Source organism: Otolemur garnettii, unplaced genomic scaffold (genome assembly GCF_000181295.1).
Source record: "Otolemur garnettii isolate 467f Iridium unplaced genomic scaffold, OtoGar3 scaffold00023, whole genome shotgun sequence".
In the NCBI taxonomy this organism is placed as follows: domain Eukaryota; kingdom Metazoa; phylum Chordata; class Mammalia; order Primates; family Galagidae; genus Otolemur; species Otolemur garnettii.
This window is the reverse complement of record NW_003852418.1, coordinates 22,680,647-22,703,454: the sequence shown is the minus strand read 5'-3', so window position 1 is coordinate 22,703,454 and position 22,808 is coordinate 22,680,647. Positions and strand designations below refer to the sequence as shown.

The window sequence follows — 22,808 nt, the reverse complement described above, 5'->3', positions numbered from 1 at the left end:
CTCCTCCCAATAACCCCCTGGTAGGCTACTAGGCAATAGCCACCCAACCTCACCTCAACCCTCACCCACCCACTGTGAAGTCCTCCATCCACAGGAATCTTTGTATGGTACATGCCAACTCTAACCCTCTCTCCCAACACTATAGGCTCCACCTAGCCCCTGCACTCTGATTCCCACACCTGCCCACACTGCCCCCACCCCTACCCCCGGGAGCCTGTAATGAAGAAACCAAGCCCAGGGACACTCTGTGTTTGTGTTCAGGGTGTGGCTTAGAAGCTTATGGGCTGACTCTGCAGGGCAATCAGGTTCTGGAGTCCAGGGATTTCAGCTCCATCCCTGGAGCAGAGTGCATGTGGCAGGTACTATTCTCAGGGCGCAGGTCTGACTCCGTGTGATTTGAGGCAAGTCTTGAAACCTCCCTGTGCCTCAGTTTCCTCATCTATAAAACAGGGACAACTATTCCTGTCATGCAGACTAAATGCATTAACACACACAGAGTGGACAGCGGCATCAGGATCAGCTTTTGTGGTTACTTCTTGCTCATGCTGCTTGCCTTGGTGCTTCCTGGGCCCCTCTTTCTCTGGGGGGAGGAACAACAGGTGTCAGGTGTTGTACCTGTTCTGTTCCCCTGCCCCTCCATGGGCCAGCTCAGAGAGGAGGTGACAGATCCTTGGCCCTATGCAGCTGTGGGTGAGGTTACCAAGGGCCAGTCTCACACCCTGCCCAGCAAATGTAGGGTGCCAAGAACCAGACAGCAGACCCCACGCCAGCCTGGCCAGTCCTGCAGAGGGAGCTGGGCCAGTCCCTGGAGCCCAAGCAGTGACCACCCCACCCGAGGCAGCAGGAAATAGACTGGCTGAGCTCAGGCCAGGGCCAGCCCCTCCGGCTTCCCTTCAGGCCTGTTTCCTTTATCCGGTTGTTTTGCTCTGAACTCTCCAAGTTCAGCCTTCCCCTCCCCATTTCCACCCCCTCTACTGGTCAGGTCCAAAGTGGAGCAGGACGGATACATGACGTTTTAGGGGCCCCAGAAGTCCCCCAGCCCAGCCCAGCCCAGCCGCCACGGGTCTACCCAGCCCAGAGCGGTAGACCTAGCTGGAGTGTGTCCAGCATCCCGCGCCCGCCCTCTGCTGCCCAGGGCCGGGAGGGCGCCTCTGCCTCTGCTCAGGTGTACCGGGAATGATGCCCCTCAGCGCTCTATCAACTGCCCCCAATTGAGGCGCAGACCCGGAGTGGCCTGGGGCCAAAAGCCATGTAGGCAAAGGGAAAGAACGGGACCGCAGCACCAGCTCGGTTTATTGAGGCGTCACTCCGCGAGCTGAGGGTGGGGCTCCCTTCTCCACATCCTGGACCCTCCGGAGAGCGCTGGCTGCGTGGAGGGAGAGCGCTGGCTGCGTGGAGGGAAGGGCTGAGGTCCCCAACAAACGTCATCAGGCGAGGCTTGTTTCCACGCTAGCTGCAGCTCTGCTAGGTCGCGCGGGGCGCAGGATGGGCCATGCTACGGGCCCCGGTGGCCCCAGCACGCAGCGCAAAAAGCTTCTCCCAGCAGGTGGCGACGGCATCCAGGGCGCGCAGCAGGAGCTGCCTTTGGCCGCCGCGACGCTGAGTAGGGCGCGTCTTGGGCCGCATAATCCGCTGTCGGGGACCAGGTGGTCAGCAAGCGTGCACGGCCCGCACCCAGCTCCTGGGAAGGGAGTCGCAGCAGGGGGGCCAACATGACCCCCCCCACCCCCCACCCCACTCCCCGGCGGAGCCAGGAGAGACACATTGGCTTTGTGGGGTCGGGGGAGGGCTGGACTCGTACACCCCCAGGGACGCACACCTGGTGCAGCGTCCTGCAGTAGCGCCGCATCACTGCCTCGGTGCGCACAGCCACAGTCCATGCCGCTTTCTCCAGCGCCCCGCGGCGGCGCCCGCCTATCACCCCGCGCAGTGTCCGACCCAGGGACGTGATAGACAGTAAAATACTGTGCTCCTGGAGAGGTTAGGGAGGAAAGTTGGGGGGAGGGGAGTGCGAGCGGGAGATTGGGAGAGGAGCCCCATGGGGGCTGGAGGGAGGGGCAAGAGGGCGTGGGTGCGCCTCCCCCATACCTTCTGGGCACCACAGGAGGCCCTAGGTTGTCCCCGCCGCCCTAACCCCCTGGCTTCGGTCAGGGTCAGGTTTTTCGGAATGAAATGTACGTGTCTAGAGCCTGGCGAGGTCCCTTTGGCCTCTGGCCCGACCTGCCTCATGGCGGCCTGCAGGTCCTCAAAGATGACAGCTTGGTAGTGGCGGAGCATGTCAGGGACGCTGCAGGCACGAAGCCGAGTCCTGCCTGGCGCGGTCCCCAGTAGCACCAGCAGCAGGACCAGCAGCAGTGCCCAGAGCACAGGCTTGGTGCGCACCTGTTGGAGACACCAAGTTGGCCTCCCGGCACAGGAAGCAGACCTGCAGCATCTGGGCCCTTCCCCCTGCCTGCGCCCAGGGGACCCTCGCTGTACAAAATGGAACTGTGGTGTCCAGGCAAGGGCTCCAGGCAAAGGCTGGGCAGGATAAATCCATGAGGCAGCAGATAGGCCTGTGAAGACTCGTGGGTGAGTGATGAGGGGTGGAGAGGCCATTTCACTGAGAGGTAACATAAAGAACCCCCCCCCCCCCAAAAAAGGAACAGGTCTAGAGGCCGCAGAGCTTGGTGCTGTGATCTCCATGCCAGCTAGGTCAGCAAGGGGTGGTGCCTCAAGACTGCAGCAGGCAGGTTGCAGCTCTGCACAGCTGGAGGGGGGCTGTCCCTCAGGGTTACAACAGGAAGTCGTCCCAGTACAGCCTTAGCCTGGCCATGCCAATCCAGCCCCATACCTTCCCACACAACTGCAGTTCAGTCTCCCCACCGGAGCTGGGCTAGAGCTTGCTGCTCCTAAGGCTCAGCAATTCCCACCCCCATTGAAAGGTCCTTAGAGACAAGACACAGGAACTAGGGTCTCCCTGCACCCCTAACCCAACTGAGGCAAGGGCTCAGAGCTCCCAGCCATACATCCTACTTGAAGGGGGTCGGAGACCCCAGAAATGACAGGGGAGGAAAGGGGCCACCAACATCAAGCCCCAATCAACAGTTGGAACCAACCCCAAAAGCTTCCTGTACTTACAAGCAACCCTCTCCTGCCATCTCCCAGAACAGAGCAGACTGTCATCAAGGGGAAGAAGCCCGAACACTAAGGAGACAGCCAACTGCTCCAGATTCCTATCCACTCCAAAGGGACCAGCCCCCAAACCTGTCCCAGTGTAGAGGCAGCCAGCCAATCTGGGGCTGGAAATTGATCATGCGAACCGACTAAGATGACAGGACTCGGCTTCCCAGCCTGCAGGGAGTTGAAACAAGCAGCACCCCAACCCTCACCTAGAGCTGGGTGTTTTGGGGGGGGGCTCTTGCCCACAGCATGAGGCAGTAATGGCTGGAAAAGCAGATGCACTTTGCTGTGAGCCCCTTTTAAACTGCTACCCCCAACACACGCTATGGCAACTCAGCAACTTCAACAACTGCCACGTCACCCATCCTGCCTGCTTTGGGTCAGAGGCCACACTGAGAACAAGAGCCTGAGTCCTAAGCAAGAGGCTGGAGTTGCCAAAGGGACATTCAGTACCTGCTATGCCCCAAGTTGGCCGTCTGGGCAGTCCCAGATGTCTTGTCTACACCCCCACCCAAAGGTCAGCCTCAGCACCATGTGGGAGGACAGGGTGGCTCAGCACCAGACGACTCCCTCCCACAGCTGCCGGGAAGGCCAGGGCACATGCACCCAAGTCAGCCTCCTTGATGGGAACCAACCGGGGATTTCCCAGTGGGGCGCAGCAGGGGCACAACCAGCGTCTTCCAACTGTGCTTGCTCCCAGCCTCTTGGGCCAAGTGTGCCCCCTCCCCAGAGGCCCGAAGCTGCTCACCATAGGCCTCTCAGGGTCTTGCCCTCCCTCACTCCCGCCAGTCAGTCACACACATGGTCCTGGGGTCCTCAGATGGGAAGTGCTGCTACACCAGGCCCAACAATCCAGGCAATCCAGCAGGCGGCTTTTGAAGTTGGCTCCTCTAAGCAGAGGAGGGAGGAGGCAGGAGGAGAGGGAAGAAGAGAGGCCACGCAATAGCCCTGCCCTCTCCCTGTCCCCACCTCCTGTCCAATCACATCAATTAACCTGACCCTGGAGCCCAGCAGCCACCTGTCCCAGTGCATCCAGGGCTGCTCTAGGTCTTGGGTAAGTTGCCAGCCCCAGGGAGAATCCGCTCTGTCAAGGAGCAGGCTGGGGTGCCTGGTGGGCAGAGGGCAGTGCAGGGTCCAGCTGAGGGGCGTGGGCGAGGCTGGGGCCTGCCTCACTGGCAAGTCCTGCCTCTGCAGGGTCCTAACCTGTCTCACCATAGCTGCACCCTATATGCAAGGGTCTTGCCCCAATAGGTCCTGAGATGTGGGACTTCCTGGGGCCCCACCACTGGCCCAGCCTCACCACTCCTGAGCTGAAGAGTCTTTCACTGGGGGAGGCCATGGTCCCAAGGTTGATCTCTGCCACCTACTGTGCTACAGGTGTGAGCACCAGCCCTGATAGGCAGGCAACAGAGAGACAGAACAAGAGCAATGCAAGGACAAGACCCACCTGTAGCCTGGGCTAAAAAAGTTCCAGTTTAAGAAAAGTTACCGGGTGGTGCCTGTGGTTCAAGGGTAGGGCTCTGGCCCCATATACTGGAGGTGGTGGGTTCAAGCCCAGCCACAGCCAAAAAATAAAATAAAACAAAATCTTTAAAAAAAAGAAAAGAAAAGTTACCTGTAATCTCAGCACTCTGGGAGGCCAAGGTGGATAGATCGCTTGAGCTCATTTTGAGATCAGCCTGAGAAAGAGCAAGACCCGGTCTCTAAAAAATTAGCCAGGCATTGTAGCAGGTACCTTTAATTCCAGCTACTCCAGAGGCTGAGACAAAAGGATCACTTAAGCCCAAGAGTTTGAGGTTGCTGTGAGCTATGACACCATAGCACTCTACGGAGGGTAACAATGATAGACTCTGTTTGGGGAAAAAAAAAAAAAAGAGCGGGGCCCATGGCTCAATGGGTAGGGTGCCGGCCCCATATGCCAAGGGTGGTGGGTTCAAGCCCGGCCCCAGCCAAACTGCAACAAAAAATGGCTGGGCGTTGTGGCGGGTACCTGTAGTCCCAGCTACTCAGGAGGCTGAGGCAAGGGAATCGCCTAAGCCCAGGAGTCAGAGGTTGCTGTGAGCTGTGTGACGCCACGGCACTCTACCGTGGGTGATAAACTGAAACTCTGTCTCTACAAAAAAAAAAAAGGTAAAGTATATTCTCCCAGGGAGAGAAAGAAGCTGGTGACCTACAAGTACACTCAGACAAACAAAAGTGGTCCTGTAAAGATAATCCTGGACCAGGTGTGGTGGTGCCTATAGTCCCAGCTACTTGGGAGGCTGAGGCAGGAGATCTCTTCAGCCTAGGAGTATGAGGTTGCTATGAGTTGGGTGATGCCATAGTACTCTAGCCAGGGAGACTGAGTGAGATTCTGTCTCATAAAAAAAAAAAAAAAAAAAGATTGAGGCTTGGTGCTGGTAGGTCAGTGGTTGGGGTGCCAGCCACATACACTGGAGCTGGCAAGTTCAAACCCAGCCCTGCTAAACAATGACAACCACAACAAAAAAAATAGCCAGGTGTTGCGGCAGGCACCTATAGTCCTAGCTACTTGGGAGGCTGAGGCAAGAGAATTGCTTAAGCCCAACAGTTTTTGAGGTTGCTGTGAGCTGTGATGCCACTGCACTCTACCAAGGGCAACATAATGAGACTGTTTCAAAAAAAAAAAAAAAAAAAGATTGATTCTGCATTTTTTATTGTACCTTTCCTATGTCTTGATATAGAAATACTTAACTATTGGCTCAGCACCCATAGCACAGTGGTTATGGTGCTGGCCACATACACGGAGGCTGGCAGGTTCTAACCCGGCACAGTCTAGCTAAGCAATGACAACTGCAACAAAACAATAGCCAGGAGTTTTGGCGGGCGCCTGTAGTTCCAGCTGCTTGGGAGGCTGAGGAAAGAGAATCACTTAAGCCCAAGAGTTTGAGGTTGTTGTGAGCTGTGATGCCATAGCACTCTACTGAGGATGACATAGACTCTGTCTCCAAAAAAAAAAAAGAAAGAAATACTTACTGTTGTGTTAAAGCTGCCTACAATATTCAGTACAGTCACCTCCTGCTGTCCCCACTTGTAGTCTAGAAGCAGTGGGATGTGCTACAGCCCCAGATGTGCAGCCACCCGGTGTGTGGCCAGCTATGCCGTCTAGGCCACTCTGAGCACACTTTATGTGCATTTCTAAGAACCAGCCCTGCTGCTCAGTGACATGACTGTCCTCTGACCATTTCGAAGCATCTGAGAAACCCCCTGAGTGCAGGTGTTCTGGAACATTCCAAGGGCCCTGCAGAAGCCTCCCAGAATGGGGCCTGACTCACTCTTCTCTGTATGACCCCTAAATACCCACCCAGCATTGATCAAACTTAGCCCCAAGGCTGGAGGAAGTGCTAAGAAGCCAGGCCCCAATGCAGGGCACAGAAGGCCACCAGCAGCTGAGGGGCTGCAGCAAAGTCCATGCCCCTATGAGGGCCTCAGCTTCCACACCTGTAGAGGAATGTGCTGGTTTTCAAACTCCAAAAACCTGCAGGACTCACTCTTCAAACTGAATCTGGGCACAAAGGCAGCTCTTGAGTTTCAATGGAAATACCCACCAGGCACTGGCAGTCACTCCTGGGGGTGGGGGAGGAAGGGTTTCCAGACCCACAGACTCTGTTCATGAGCTGGACCCATCCCAGGTTACCTGTTCCAAGATGACCAATCAGTTCTGTAAGCCCCACACAGGGGTAGTTGGTCCTTTGCCCCTAGACTGGCCAGGTCCTCAAGGCTTACAGAACCCCAGAGAAGGTGGACCCCCACCTTCCACTAGGCCAGGCCTCACACCCTAGGTGCTGACAGTGAGGTGAATGCACATGTAGCGAGGATGCTCACGGCTCCCCCGACCTCAGCCAGTCTCGCCTGTCAGGAGCAGGGCAGGGGCCATAGGCCTAGCACAGGCCCCAAGTGCACAAGGACTAAGCTCAGGGTCCATGACTGATAACACACAGGGCCCCTCTGGGGTGATTCTCTCCCAGGGAATGTCTGGGAACAGCTGTCATCCAAAAAGCCAGGTTCTGGCTGACTGGATGACCGCCTTACCACCTCACCTGCCAGCACCATCCATCTACAGCCTCTGGACCAGTGTGGCCTGCACATCCCTTGCAGGAGAACCAGTTAGCTCCTAACTGAACACACAGGCATGGACTCAAGACCTGAGAAATCCTTTATCCTCATATTGCTTAAAGGCTGAAAAGAAGCCAAGTCTCCCAGGTAACATCATTTCCAACCTAGCAATGAGCACAGTTACAAGTGCATTAAGATAAAATTGCTTATTACAAATTAGCAAAAAGAAATTCATCTGCACAAGTGAGAAAACCTCATACTGGTAACACTTTCACTCAGCACAACCCTGGGGGTCCTATAAAGTGTGGCCAGGCACTCTCAAGGCAAAGGTGGGTTCTGCTATTGCACTCAGACCTGGGAAAGGCTCCAGGTGTCTCTAGATCAACAGTTCTCAACCTGTGGGTCGAGACCCACAGTTACTGTATTAAAGGGTTGCAGCATTAGGAAGGTTGAGAACCACTGCTCTATATTAAAACTGGGAAAGTCTTCTACTCCTGCGGGCAGGAGCTATAAGGCTCCTTCAGCACCTTGGTCCCACACAGTCTGTTCCATGCAGCTTCTGAGCACTGTAGACCTGTGACAGAGTACTCCACTTTCTCCCACTGTTCCCATGCATGACCACTACCCAGAACACCCTGCCCCACTACCTTCTCCACAAAAAATGGATGGCTCCTGGCTTGGCAGTGCTTTCTCTGAGAGACACAGGTGGTCTGCAGGTGGCCAGACTGGGGCAAAAAAACGAGCCAGGGAAGGGCCTCTGAGAGAAATGCTGATGGTGACAGATACATAAAAACCCTTTACTGAAGAACAACAGATTGGAGGGCCTTCCACATCTCTGCCAGGTGCCGCTCAAGGCCCCACCCCATGGGTGCTGGATAATCAGAAGGTGTTCTTGATGTGGCCGGCCACCAACACAAGGATCTCTCCAATCTTCCTCTGCCAGTTGGTGATGTCCTTGGACACGGCGCACCACAGTTCCCCATGCCGAGGCTCTGCGTTCTCACAGCGCTTCCTCACCTCCTCCTGCTGTTCCTGGGGAGGGGGTCACACAGCATTCAGACCCCTCCCAGGCTGATCCCTGAACCTCATCTACCTCACACCTATCCCCTTGCAGACTGGGCTCCCATAGCACCAACCCCAGGCTGGGGGACCCTGGGAAGAGGCCCCAGGCTCATTTTGTACAGCAGGAGGCAGAGCTGCCTTTGGCTGTTACCCTTCAGGTGTGTTCCCCAAGACACCCCATCCTTCTGGGGTATGCGGACCCCTCTCAAGTCAGGGTGATCCCCAGACCATAAGTGGGAATTATGCCAGGTTCTTCAAGTCACACAAGTGCCCAACATCTTTCTCTGAATGAGAAGTCTGGCTGCTGCCTCCCAGAGACCCCAGGACAACCTGACTGCCCCCATTCCCATGAGCACAGCTGTGACAATGCCTGGCTCTGGGGTGGTTACTGGGGCTTCCCCTGAAGGCTACCCCTAGGCTCAGGCCCCTGAGACATAGGCCAACTCCATTCTCATTCATAAGGTGACCCTAGTCCCCAGTCATAAACAGCTCACTAAAATATACTGGTAGACCACTTAAAATAGACCAAGCCTATTATGGTCAGGGTGCCGGGTGTAACACTGTCCCCAGAACACAGCTATAGAGGCCCCTAGACTCCAGCCCAGCTCATTCCCTCCCCACCCCACAGAGTCATGCTGGTCTTGGCCACTTCCTGGGCCCCCATGGGCTGGGACCACTTGGCCCAAAAGGCCTCACCTCAGTGCCATGCTGCAGCTCAAACTTATAGAAGAAAGCCCATGCATCCCCCAGGTCCGAATCAATCTTCACGGTGCGGTGGAACCACTCCCTGGCCTTGGTGATCTTCCGCTCGCTCCAAAATAGCCTGTTCCAGAAGGGTGGTAGAAACCCAGAGTAAGTGGCCACAGTGCTCTTGGGCTGTGGCATGAGCCGGTGATGAGCAGCCAGGAAGGCTGAGGGCCAGGGCCTGAGCCAGGCCGTTACTCAAGGGTCTAATCTGACTGCTTCTGAAAATAACAAATTCATGCAGAGAAAGATCTTCAAATTCTTGAAAATGATTAGTTTCCTTTAGGTCAAATATGTTGATAGGAAATGAAACTAACCCTGACAGAAACTTAAATGAAGACTCTGGGTCTCCTTAGCAAGGGGCCTGCTGGATCGTCCTGCTCTGCCCAAAGCCAGCAGCACCCCAAGGGAGCCTTGAGAAGAAGGGCTTCTGGGTAGCATTGGGACCCAGGGCCAATAGCACCCCAAGCAAGCCCTAAGAAGGGCTTCTGGGCAGCACCCCAAGTGAGCCCTGAGAAGAAGGGCTTCCAGGCAGCACCAGGACCCAGGGTCCACCATGGCTACAGCCCCCAGTACACATGCCCATTGTACCTGCCAGACACAGGTGCCTGAGGAATAGGCCCCAGGAGGACCACTCTGGCTATCAGAGCTGGAGTTTGCATGAGCCCCACCCTCTGGGACTGTGTCACTTCCACTCACCTGCCCTGTCACCAGAGGCCCCACAGCAGATGTAAGACACACCTGAGCCTTCCATTCCATTCCAGGCAGCTATGTGGCCTGGTCTCAGTTACAAAATGGAATAATTTCATGCTGATAACCTGATTGTTTTTTAAGCCCTGTGGTATTCTTAATTACTTGGTGCTAGATAAACTGTGATTTGAAGAGCACGAACCGAGATAGCAGACACACATATTAGCTTGGGAGTGGCAAGGAGTGACTTATCTACCTTAGTAGAGCCTTTTATGAAGTTTTATGGCTGCCCTATCAAGAGTGTCACTCAAGAGCAGGACCCAGGGAGCTGCCGGACAGACATAAGCTGGCCTACCTGGTCTGCTGGGGGCTGCAGGCACTAGAGGGGAGGGGCACATGCAGGATGGTGAGCACACCATGCCCAAGGGTACCACACCAGACCTCCAGAGACCAAGCACTCATGCCCAGGGCTGGAGGAGCAGGGAAGGTTCCAGGCATCACCAAGGGGTAGGGCAAGGTGGGCATAGGAACTCAAGGGCAGATACACCACCCTGTCATGAAAGCCATCCTTCTGCCTAACAGCCTCAGGACCCAAGTAGGGACCAAGATTCTTCCCAGTTACCTCCCAACCTCCTGGCTCAGCATACTCAGGCCATACCCTTTCTAGGAGGAGGCAGAGGCCTTGAGTCAGGATGGCTCTGGAGGCCCTGTGGGTGGAGGCCTGGCCACAGCCTTCCCATCGCCCCACACTCTGCCATGCCCCACACATTGCAGACCTTGGCCCTCGCTGCCATGGGGAACCTGCAGCCTCTGCCACCTGGCCACACACACTACACTGCCAGATTCTAGAGTCACATTTCCAGGAAGCCCCTGAGCCAGCACGCAGTAGACCAGTGTCAAACATGTATGAAGCCCCTTGCTGACCTCTGCTTCCCTTCAAGCCCCATGCTACGAGATGGCCCTCACAGTCACCTCCATACCCGTGTGCTGATCAGGTGGAACCCAGTTAGCTCTGCACAGTCTCCAGGGTCACAGAGCTGAAAGCCCTAACACAACAGAAACAAAACTCTTGGCTAAAGCCCTTTGAGCCAAAGGGGTTTTGCTTATTACTTAAATTCTATATGAACCAATACCAGCAAAACTGTCTATCTTCCAACCCGGGCCAAACTAAAGGTATAAACTAAAAGGTAGCGGTTCAGTGCCTGTGCCTCAAGCGGCTAAGGCGCCAGCCACATACACCTAAGGTGGCGGGTTCGAATCCCCAGCCCGGGCCCGCCAAACAACAATGATGGCTGCAACCAAAAAATGGCCGGGCATTGTGGCGGGCGCCTGTAGTCCCAGCTACTTGGGAGGCTGAGGCAGGAGACTCGCTTGAGCCCAGGAGTTGGAGGTTGCTGTGAGCTGTGATGCCATGGCACTCTACCCAGGGGGATAGCTTGAGGCTCTGTCTCAAAAAAAACCCACAAAACTAAAAGGTAGCAGAGAGAGCAGTGTCTCCCCTGCCCCACCCAGAAAAAGCTAGAACAGAAGAAGGGCCGAATCACACCCAGGGCACCCTCAAGAGAGGAAGGGACCCTCATAGCCAGCAAGCCCCAGAGAAGGCTGTCCCTCTGTCCCTCCCCAGGGGATGCTGGTAGCACATGTCACATGGTTTTCTCTGCCTGGGGAAATGCGTGCCCCAGCCAAGATGAGGGCCCCACCTTGTCTCCAGCATCTTTGGGACCATCAGGGAGGGCAGAGAGAACTACTCACTTGGCAACAGCCAGGAGCACATGGGGATCGTGTTCACACTTCTTCAAGGCATCCACACTCTTTGTCTTCCTCTGGGGCCTTGCCTCAAGAAAAATGGCTTCAGACCACAGGATACCTGAAATTCAGAAACAAAGATGTGCACTTCCACCTCCGTTTTTGCTTTCAGGAACCTGCCCCACCTACATAGGCAGCCCTGAGAGTCTGCAGGAATCCTGACCCAGGCCATGGCTATTCCCACCAACCTCTCACACACTGCTGACAGGGCCAGTGGAAGGAAACCCATGGAGGCCAAGAGCTCCACCCAACCTGCTGCAGTCTAAATAGTCCTGACGGTAAAGACTGGATAACCTGTAAGGGTTCCCTCCTACTAACTCAGTAGTTTTACATCCAAGAATTTATCATTAAGAAAGACACCAGAAATACTAGTAAAGATCCATATAATCAGGTGTCCAACCTGTGAGCCACACACTGATTTTTTTGAGGATAGTTTTTGTGGTGTTAGATATCCTATTTAATATGTATGGACCTTTATTTTGCTAATCAGCTTTCATTACTGTTTGTGTATTCAATGTGTGGGACAAGCCAGCTCTTACTCTTCTACTGTGAGGAGAGAAGAAACAGGTGGGACAACCTGGAGAAAGTTACCTCAGCACAGTGCTGGATCAGACACTATGGATTGCTGAATGACTAGCAGCTGGCCGACAGGCGAGTGGCATGTTCCTGACACATCCACACAGATAATTATACTGCTGCTAAAAACTTTTTTTTTTTTTTGAGACAACAGTGTCACTCTGTAACCCTGGGTAGAGTACCATGGTGTGAAAGCTCCCAGCAACCTCAAACTCCTGGGCTCAAGTGATCCTCTTGCCTCAGCCTCCTCAGTAGCTGCAACTACCAGTACCCGCCACAACATCTGGCTAGTTTTTCTATTTTTATTAGAGACGGGGTCTCACTCTTGGCTCAGGCTACTCTTGAACTCCTGAGCTCTGGCAATCCACTTGCCTTGGCCTCCCAAAGCATTGGGATCACAGGCGTGAGCCACCATGTCCTGCCACATTTTTATCCTTAAAGATTCAACAAAAGGGCCATGCCTGTGGCTCAGTGAGTAGGGTGCCACTGGCGCCCCGAGGGTGGCGGGTTTGAACCCGGCCCTGGCCAAACTGCAACAAAAAATAGCCAGCATTGTGGCAGGCGCCCTTAGTCCCAGCTACTTAGGAGGTTTAGGCAAGAGAATTGCCTAAGCCCAAAAGCTGGAGGTTGTTGTGAGCTGTGATGCCACAGCACTCTACCAAGGGCGACAAACTGAGACTGTCTCTTTAAAAAAAAAAAAAAAGATTCAATGAGAATGTATGATTCTCCCAAAATTTTCAGCTATATAAACTAAATACATTGTATGACTTTAATTTTGTACAATAACACAAACTGAAATAAATAAGCTACAAGTGTGATTCCTGCCCAGTGTGGTGGCTCACACCTGTAATCCTAGCACTCTGGGAGGCCGAGGTGGGTGGACTGCCCGAGCTCACAAGTTGGAGACCAGCTATGAGCAAGATTGAGACCCCCGTCTCTAAAAATAGCTGGGTATTATGGCAGGCACCTGTAGTTCCAGCTACTTGAGAGGCTGAGGCAAGAGGATCACTTGAGCCTAAGAATTTGAGGTTGCTGTAAGCAATAATGCCATGGTTCTCAACCCCAAGGCAACTGAGTGAGACTCTGTCTCAAAACAAAAAACAAAAAGAGTAGTGATTCCTAAGTGGTGGGCCTACAGATAATTTCTACTTCTGCCTTTTAACTCCAAATGTGTTTATTCTGCATATGTGTTACTTTAAGTAGAATGATAAAAGTTCAACGTTAAATCATAGCACTTCAGAACATAAAAATAAATTCTCCCATGTTGAGACCAGGAATTTAAACATCCTAATGACCAAGCACAGCTGAGACACCTGACTGCTGGACCAGCAACTGTTGGAAGCCTGAGTCCCTATACCCTGAGAAATGCACCCCTGCCAATCTGGGAAGCCAGGAAGCTGCCCTTACCAGAGTTGGGGCACTCTTGCAGTGCCTTGGCCATCAGAGTGTTGGCAATGTTCTTCAGCCCCGCACGGTACTCCAGCCGCACAGACTCCAACCTGAGAAGGTGGCCCAGGGATGCACACAGTGAGCTAGCAGCTCATACCAGCTGATGCCTGGGAGCTTTGGCGAGGCTGGTCTGAGGGGCCCTGGCCCAGTCACAGTGGCAGCTCAGATCCCCTCTGAAGAACAGAGCTCACCACTGGAGAAGTGAGGTGCCAGGGCCCATATCCCACCAGGGCTCCAGCAACTGCCCCCAAGGAGACTTTGGATCCTGATGTTACCCAAATGGAGCACAGGCACCCAAAATAAGCAGAGACTGGACTGGGAGACAAGTGCCACTCAATGGGCACCCAGAGCTGTCTCCAGCAGTGCCTGCTGCCCTCACTGGGCCCACACCAGCTCACCCCAGTCATCAGCCCCTCCTTGCCCCGGCGCCCATCAGAGCACAAGAAGAACAGCATCAATCCATCTGCAGACCTGTCCCAGCATCTAAGCCAAACCCTCTCAAGGCAAGGAACATGACTCCTCATGGCCAGCACCTGCCGCCACCTCCTGGAGCATGGACACAACGGCCAAATGGCTTCTGCACAAGCAGCTGGGTGAGGACGGCTCCCAGGGTAAGGAGGGCCAACAGCCCAGACTGCCCAGATCCTCTGAGACTCACCATAGCTCAGGGTTCTTTGGGTTCCTCAGACGAGACTTCTCCAGAATAGCCCGTGCCCGGGTGAGCTGCCCAATCTTCTCTTCCAGCCGCGAGAGCAAAAGCCACAAGGGTGTAGAGTGGGGACACTTCTTCAACTGCAACCAACAGACCAGAGTGGAGCTCAGGTAGGGTCTGTAGGCTAAGAGCACCACAGCAACTCTTCATACGTACTAAGGGCCCCAAAGCCAGCATGTCGTGCAGGGACACTGCATGCTCTGCCAGGAGGTGAGGGTGTTATAGTCATGCAGTGTGCATGGCACACAGGGACACGTGTGGGTTGTGTATGTGCTTATGTTGTGCACACAGCCTCCACACCAGCCATGCAGGGTGTGCAGCTTTGCAGAAGGAAAGTGCAAGACTCAGAGCATGGGACCAGGCCCCAGCCAGAGCCCAGACTGCCCACTGGGGCCTAGCGAGGCCCAGACTATCAGCCCCAGCCCTCCCCAGAGGTGAGGGGCAAGTGGCTGGGCACAGCTGAGGCTCACCCCCTGGCTGTAGGCCTCCCGTGCCTTCTCCATCTGCCCTTCCTGCTCCTCGATCTGCCCCTTCATCATCCACAGCTTGGGGAAGTCCTCGTAGGGACGCAAGGCCTCCTCACACAGCTCCTGCGCGGCTGCGATGCTGCCCAATACCCACTCCAGCTTCACAGACTTCATGAACACCTGCATGGCAGACACACACTGTCACACTCACTCCGCATGTCTGTCCTTCTCTGTGCACTTTTGCAAGTTTATCACAGCTCTTCTGTGTACACAAGAGGTGGGGACAGATGGAGGACCAAATCTCAGTCAAGTGGCCAGTCGGCCCACTTGCCTGCCCCCTGCCCCACTCACCCGAGCAGTGGGTGCACTGCTCCGCGCCTTAGCCAGCAGCCTCCGAGCCCGCTCGTACTCGTTGTTTTCGGACTCCAGCTTCACGGCTGCCAGCCAGATCTCCTCACTGTTGGGGTTAGCCTGAGAGCAAGCACAACGTGCCAGCAGGGTCAGAGCACAGACCCAGCACTCAGTCGCACCTAATCAAAAGCAGGCAGCCTGGAACCAAACTGGCCTTGATCTGTTACAGGAATGGCCTGGCCAGAGCCCTTCAGGCTAGGAGATGGCAGAGCAGACCGGCCTGGAAACACATGTGTGCATCCACTCTCACTCTGTGGTGAGGGGAGGCCTCCTAGCACTTAAGCAACAATAAGCCTCTTCTCTAGGATCTCCCAGAATTCGCTCAAACCCCGGAGTTGGTTGAGCACAACCTACACATATGGGCCCATCACACCCAACCCTGCACTTCCCCTAGGCCCAGGGAAATGAATCAGAGCTCCCAAAGGCTGAGACTGGGCCACACACAGCCCCAGTGGCCAGTGGACATGCAGGCAGGGCACTAGGCCCAGAGGCCCAGGCAAGAGAACCACCTCAACTGGCAGCTGGAGGGGACACCACTGTGATTACTTAGAGCTGCGATGCCGCTTACTCTTGAGTTTTCTCAAATAGGCAACTGACAGCAAAAGGCTACACCCAGGCCAGGCCCTTTCATGGTGTTTACTTAAGGAAGGACATATTTTATGTTGGCCTGGATTACAATAACAGACTGACATTTATATAGCGTTCTATAGTTTCTTAGAAAATATGCAGTGAAACTATTTGACTAACACCCACGTTGTCATAAAGTATTAGGATACGTAACAATAAAAAAAGTAAAAACAAGGTACTCATAAAAACTGCACACTCATGACAGCCAGGCATAATCAGGCCAGCTGGGCGTAGTTATCTGAGTGGGGCCCACTCACCCAGGGGCCCTACTGGCACCAGGTGGCCCACATGCAATCCTGGGCTCTATGTCCTGGAAGAGTTACATGGCTACAAGTGGTGGCACCAGGAGGTAGTTTCCCCAACCAAGCTGTCCTTTCTGCTCTCTGGTCTCTCAGCCTGGGGTCTAGTCCCTGACCATAGCATGGCCAAGGCATGTGTACATGGAAGTTTTGAGGCCCAGCCAGCACTGAGGCCAGGCTCTGTGTACACCAGGATCCTCACCCACCTGGAAGGCCAGAGCCAAGATGCTCCTTGCTGCAGGCACATCCCCTGCTAGCCACTTGGACTTGGCGCCCATGAGCCATAGCACCTCCGCTTTGGGGCAGTGAGCCACAGCCCTCTGCAGGAGGGCTTCCAGGGACTCCCTGCAAGACAGAGGCTGCGGTCATCAGGGCCAGGGCCATAAACCAAGCACACACCACACTCAGCTACGTCCTGGGCTCTGAAAAGATAGTTATTGCTCCAAAGTTCGACATAGTTAATGATTTACCAGATTTTACAATGGGGAGAGTATGGGGAAATCTTTTCTCTCCATAAAGATCCTAAAATCAACTACTGAAGAGGGTTCCACAAAGCAGCGCATTGTCTAGGCAGCAGAGCCTGAGGAGGAACTTCACAAGAGAACTTTTACAGCCATGTGTCCTGCTGGTAGTGATAACTGCCTGGTCTGGGGACAGGAGAGGCTTTTTCATCTTGAACCACAGAGTACACCCTGGATCCACCAATAAAAATTATGATCCCGGCTGGGCGCCTGTGGCTCAAGCGGCTAAGGCGCCAGCCACATACACCTGAGCTGGGGGGTTCGAATCCAGCCCAGGCCTGCCAAACAATGACGGCTGCAACCAAAAAATAACCGGGCATTGTGGCGGGCGCCTACAGTCCCAGCTACTTGGGAGATGGAGGCAGGAGACTCACTTGAGCCCGGGAATTGGAGGTTGCTGTGAGCTGTGATGCCATGGCCCTCTACCCAGGGTGACAGGTTGAGGCTTCGTCTCAAAAAAAAAAAAAAAATTACGATCCCATGGGCGGCACCTGTGGCTCAGTGAGTAGGGCACCAGCCCCATATACCAGGGGTGGCAGGTTCAAACCTGGTTCCAGCCAAACGCAACAAAAGAAATAGCTGGGTATTGTGGCAGGCGCCTATAATCCCAGCTACTCAGGAGGGTGAGGCAAAAGAATCCCCTAAGCCCAAGAGCTGGTGGTTGCTGTGAGCTGTGACGCCACAGCACTCTACCAAGGTTGTTAAAGTGAGACTCTGTCTCTAAAAGAAAAAAAAAATTATGATCCCAAGTCTATTCCTCTAGCATCCAAAGAAATGATCTTATTGGAAGAAAGTCATTTTAGGTCATTGTTGATCAAGAAGACTGCTGGCCCTGGGTGTCACGTGTAATGCCCAGACTCTCCTGTGGCCACGACCCCTCTGAGCCCACCAAGAAGACAAAAGGAGGACGTGGAGTGAGGCCTGACAGCAACACATTGCTCACAGAGAACGGCCCAGGTGCCACTACTACTCCCCTCTTAGCCAACCTGGGAGACCACAGGACAGTGGGGGGCCTGCTGCTGAGCCAGCAGTCCAGGGCAGCAGATCCTGCTTAGGTCTCAGCCCACACCTGGCACCACCCTGTTTTGCATTACATGGCCCCAGGTGATCTACTGCAGGGTGAGTACTGGGAGAATTTCAAAATGCTCCACCAAAAGTTAAGTCAAACCAGCACATCAGCTGGAAAGTGGAAAGAATGATGCTGACATTAAACACACCAAGAAGAAAAGACACGAGGGCTCAACACCCCTCTGTAAGGCCTGTCCCAACCCAGCACAGGGAGCAGGGCCCCAGGGCCTAGGAGAGGACTGACAGGGTGCTTGGGGACTCCAGCCTAATACCCTCAGAGCTGCCATTTAAAATAAGAAATCACAATGCCTGATTTAATCAATGTTTACAGACAATAAGGCAAACTCAAAAGGTTGTTTCAATTACAGAGTACAATTAAAGAAAATCATCAAAGACCTCCTCTGAGTGCAAAAATTAGCCAAAACTCAAAGCCAGCAGAGCTTAAATGAAAAACACATCTGCCTGGCCCAGATGCTGCCCTGGCTACTGCTGCAGGCATGGGCTATGTGGTTCCAGCCTGCAACCAGCACCCCCAGCATTCCTTGAGCCACCGGGAACTTGGGCAGGCCCCTCAATGACCAAACTCCTGAGCTCCAGCAATCTTCCTGCCTCAGCTGGAACTACAGGCGCCCACTACAACACCCAGCTAGTTTTTCTTTTCTTTTTTTTTTATTCACGATACACAGGTACTGGGAGACACCCAGCTAGTTTTTCTATTTTTAGTAGATATAGGGTCTCACTCTGGCTTGGGCTTTGTCTTGAACTCATGAGCTCAAGCAAGCCACCCACATTGGCCTCCTACAATGCATGAGCCCCTGTGCCCAGCAAAGTCCATGCTTTTCAACTATGAAATAGTGATAATCCTTTCACAAAAAACGGTTACAAAGATAGCTCCAGCTTAAAGTTTCAAGTGCCATAAAAGCTGCTTCCATTGTTACCATGGAAGGTCAGACCTCAACCAGGTATGCTAGCACTTCTGCAGGGATGAGGGGCTTACAATTAGCATAGACAGGAGCAGGAGGACTCTTTAGCCCAAAGGGACTGCCTTGTACCTGGTGCCGTGGTTCTTCTCAAAGTATGCAGCTCGTAGCCACACGCTCTTCTTGCTGGGGAACACCTGCAGGGCGTAGGCATAGATGGCACGTGCACACTCCAGGGCACTGTGGGCCACACACTAAAGCAGAGACAGATATGAGAAAAGGGCCTGGCACTGGCTACAGGGTATGATGACATGTGCTCACAGTGATGCTCAGGGATCCATCTCCTAGGAAGCGCAGGGTGCTGGCTGATGTAATTAGAACTATGATGCAGGACAGGACACCAAGATGGGGGGGGCATGTGAGCTGCCTGCTGGCTCTTAGCCTCCAAGAGGAGCCGGCACAGAGGAGCACCAATCACCAGCTGTCATATCCAAAGCACATGCACGCACACACCAGCACAGAGGAGCACCAGTCACCACCGGCCATATCCAAAGGCACATGCACGCACACACACAAGTAGTTAACTGCACTGTGCACCCTGGTTTCCTTTTAAAAAATGAGGTGTAGGTGGCACCTGTGGCTCAGTGAGTAGGGCGCCGGCCCCATATATAGAAGGTGGTGGTTTCAAATCCAGCCCCAGCCAAACTGCAACAAAAAAATAGCTGAGTGTTGTGGTGGGCGCCTTGAGAATCACTCACCCTAGTGCTATGATGTCACAGCACTCTACCAAGGGCAATAAAGTGAGACTATGTCTCCAAAAAGAAAAAAAAATATGAGGTATAGGTTTGGTGCCTATAGCTCAAACAGCTAAGGCACCAGCCACATACACCAGAGCTGGCGGGTTTGAATCCAGCCTGGGCCTGCCAAACAACAATGACAACTACAACCAAAAAATAGCCAGCATTGTGGTGGGCACCTGTAATCCCAGCTATTTGGGAGGTTGAGGCAAGAGAATCGCTTAAGCCCAGGAGTTGGAGTTTGCTGTAAGCTGTGACACCACGGCACCCAGGGCTACAGCGTAAGGCTCTGTCTCAAAAAAAAATAAAAAAATAAATAAATAAAAATTAGTTGTAATATGTTTTACATTATAAAAGTTATAGTACTCTGAAATCTTTAAGAGATAGAAAAACCCATCCACTCAAATGTAACTACAGTAAATACTTCTTTCTTCAGACATGTTATTTCTATACTCGAGAATGATTTTAGAGGGGACGTGGTATCTCACTCCTGTAATACTAACACTTTGGGAGGTTGAGGTAGGAGGATCACTGGAAGCCAAGAATTTGAGACCAGCCTGGGCAACAGAGTGAAACCCCATCACTACAAAATTAAAAAAAAAACAAAAATAGGGCGGAGCCTGTGGCTCAGTGAGTAGGGCACCAACCCCATATACCGAGGGTGGTGGGTTCAAACCCAGCCCCAGCCAACTGCAACAAAAAAAATAGCCGGGTGTTGTGGTGGGCACCTGTAGTCCCGGGAGGCTGAGGCAAGAGAATCACCTAAGCCCAAGGAGTTGGAGGTTACTGTGAGCTGTGACTATATGGCACTCTACCAAGGGTTAATAAGTGAAACTGTCTCAAAAAAATAAAAAAAAATAAAAAAATTAACTGGGTAGGGGGACATATCCCTGTAGTTCCAGCTACTCAGGAGAACAGGGCAAGAGGATTACTTGAGCTCAACACTCAGAGGCTGCAGTGAGCTGTAATTCCCCCACTGCACTCCAGCCTGGCTGACAGAGTGAGACCTGTCTCTTTAAAAAAAAAAAAAAAAGGTAGGCTCGGCACCTGTGGCTCAAGCCGCTATGGCACCAGCCACATACACCAGAGCTGGTGGTTCGAATCTAGCCCGGGCCTGCCAAACAACAATGACAACTACAACCAAAAAATAGCTGAGTGTTCTGGCAGGCACCTGTGGTCCCAGCTACTTGGGAGACTGAGGCAAGAGAATAACTTAAGCCCAGGAGTTTGAGGTTGCTATAAGCGGTGATGCCACGCATTCTATCCAGGGTGACAGCTTGAGGCTCTGTCTCAAGAAAAAAAAAAAAAAAAAAAGAGCTAGGCTCGGTGCCTGTAGCTCAGCAGCTAAGGGTGCCAGCCACATACATACACCAGAGCTGGGGAATTCAAATCCAGCCCAGACCTGTCAAACATCAATGAGCATTGTGGGGGGGCACCTGTAGTCTTAACTACTAGGGAGGCTGAGGCAAGAAAACTGTTTAAGCCCAAGAGTTAGAGGTTGCTGTGAGCTATGACACCAGAGCACTCTATCGAGGGTAATATAGTGAGACTCTGCCTAAAAAGAAAAAAAGAAAGGTAATTTTGGCTTGGCACCCATAGCACAGTGGTTATGGCACTGGCCACATACACAAAGGCTGGAAGGCTCAAACCCAGCCCAGGCCAGCTAAAAAACAAGAATGACAATTGCAAAAACAAACAAAAAAAGCTGGGCATTATGGCGGGTACCTATAATCCCAGCTACTTGGGAGGTTGAGGCAAGAAGAATTGCTTGAGCTCAAGAGTTTGAGATTGCTGTGAGCTGTGATGCCACAGCAGTCTACTAAGGGCAACATAGTTGAGACTCTGTCTAAAAAAAGCAAAATAAAAAAAAGGTAATTTGGCTTGGTGCCCAAAGCTCAGTGGTTAGAGCGCTGGCCACATACACTGAGGCTGGCAGGTTCGAACCTGGCCCAGGTCTGCTAAACAACAACTGCAACAACAACAAAATAGCTAGCATTGTGGCAGGTGCCTGTAGTCCCAGCTTCTTGGGAGGCTGAGGCAAAGGAATTGCTTAAGCCCAAGAGTTTGAGGTTGCTATGAGCTGTGACGCCACAGTACTCTACCAAGGGTGACATAATGAGACTCTGTCTCAAAAAAAAAAAAAAAGGTAATTTTATTTCTTGGTCAGCACGAGACAATAAAACAAGAAAGCCAGTCACCATGTACAGTGTATAAGTCGTGATGGCTATGAAACCCAGAGGATACTATCACTCAGCCTCATACTGCACCTGGGCACTGCCCCTGAGAAGCCCCGGCTTCCCATACTCTGCAGATGTGGGAAGTATTCTTGTGAAGGAGTTCGCACCTAAAGGAAAGTAAAAGGCCCCTAGAAGTGGGACAGGAATAATATTTTACAATTGTGAATGTCAGCTCACAGCTGTCCTAGTTCCCAAACAGGGAGGGCACTGAGGACCATGCTATAGAGGACAGGGAGCCGCCCAGAGTTCAAGGATGCCCAGCATGAAAAAGGAGCAGGCACAGGTAGGGCTGGGGGCTCCTCACTCAGACTGTGCCTCCCAGTCATGTGACCTCCCTTTAACTTGGCACCATGGAAAGCAGGAAAGGCCCTGCCTCAGGCAGTGTCCTCACACCAGGAGTACCCAAAGGAGTCAGGGAAGGATGCTGGAGAGGGACAGGCCCTGGGCAAAGTAAACTGGTCTATGCCCTTCTCTGTCTTCTGACCAAAGTCTTGGAGGTCAGTTATAAAGCCTCTCAGCCTCCTCTTATCTTCAGTTGCCTGAAAACTGTTTTAGAAGCCCACGGGACCACATACATTTTGTTCAGAGTCTTGGCTGCAGGGCCAGGTTAGTCCCTGAGTGGGAGGAACGTTAACCATCACACTTCCAACAAGACCGTTTAGTTCTTGGTCTTGTGTCACAAAGCAGTGTGAAAAACAGGACATGAGGGAGAGAACGAAAAATAAGAGAAAAACTAAAATAGCTCTTGGATTTCTGCTTTCACAACTTGTTCCTGGCAGGATGACAGCCCCACCAAGAGGCCCCAGGCTGTCATAAGCAATGAAGAACAGAACAGAGAAACAAAGCACCTAACTCTACGTTCAAAATAAAAATGGCTCAGGAATCCTTCTATATTATTAGTATACGTCTACATTTATTTATTCTTTTTTTTTTTTTTTTTTTTTGAGACAGAGTCTCACTATGTCGCCTTTGGTAGAGTGTCATAGCATCACAGCTCACAGCAACCTCAAACTCTTGAGCTCAAGTGATTCTCTTGCCTCAGCCTCCCAAGTAGCTGGGATTACAGGCACCCGCCACAATGCTTAGCTTTTTTTTTTTTCTTTGCAGTTGCCATTCTTGTTTTATAGCTGGATAGGGCTGGGTTTGAACCTGCCAACCTTGGTGTTATGTGGCCGGCACTGTAACC

The 22,808-nt window shown here is 52.9% G+C and overlaps 2 protein-coding genes across 3 annotated transcripts in view; both read right to left on the bottom strand.

Moving 5' to 3' along the window:
* Nucleotides 1-1,300: 1,300 nt before the first annotated feature.
* LOC111724415 lies at nt 1,301-4,098 on the bottom strand. 2 transcript variants are annotated; one of them, XM_023511916.1, is made up of 4 exons: nt 3,911-4,098; nt 2,089-2,382; nt 1,820-1,972; nt 1,301-1,632 (listed from the first exon to the last, which is right to left on the bottom strand). In XM_023511916.1, the coding sequence occupies exons 1-4, from the start codon at nt 3,911-3,913 to the stop codon at nt 1,465-1,467; spliced, it is 618 nt and encodes a 205-aa protein (XP_023367684.1). In that variant the 5' UTR covers nt 3,914-4,098; the 3' UTR covers nt 1,301-1,464. The 2 variants fall into 2 exon arrangements, with proteins under 2 accessions (XP_023367684.1, XP_023367683.1); XM_023511915.1 differs by having other exon boundaries at nt 2,089-4,098.
* Nucleotides 4,099-8,006: 3,908 nt separating this feature from the next.
* Nucleotides 8,007-22,808, bottom strand: part of PRPF6 (pre-mRNA processing factor 6) — a 63,803-nt gene continuing 49,001 nt past the window's right edge. Inside the window, exons 12-20 of the mRNA XM_023511997.1 lie at nt 18,721-18,842; nt 16,286-16,424; nt 15,094-15,213; nt 14,746-14,922; nt 14,222-14,355; nt 13,522-13,613; nt 11,485-11,599; nt 8,995-9,121; nt 8,007-8,268 (exon numbers count right to left, since the gene is read on the bottom strand). Of these exons, the coding sequence (XP_023367765.1) occupies nt 8,116-8,268; nt 8,995-9,121; nt 11,485-11,599; nt 13,522-13,613; nt 14,222-14,355; nt 14,746-14,922; nt 15,094-15,213; nt 16,286-16,424; nt 18,721-18,842 (1,179 nt within the window). The 3' untranslated portion in view covers nt 8,007-8,115. The remainder of the gene's footprint in view (nt 8,269-8,994; nt 9,122-11,484; nt 11,600-13,521; nt 13,614-14,221; nt 14,356-14,745; nt 14,923-15,093; nt 15,214-16,285; nt 16,425-18,720; nt 18,843-22,808) is intronic.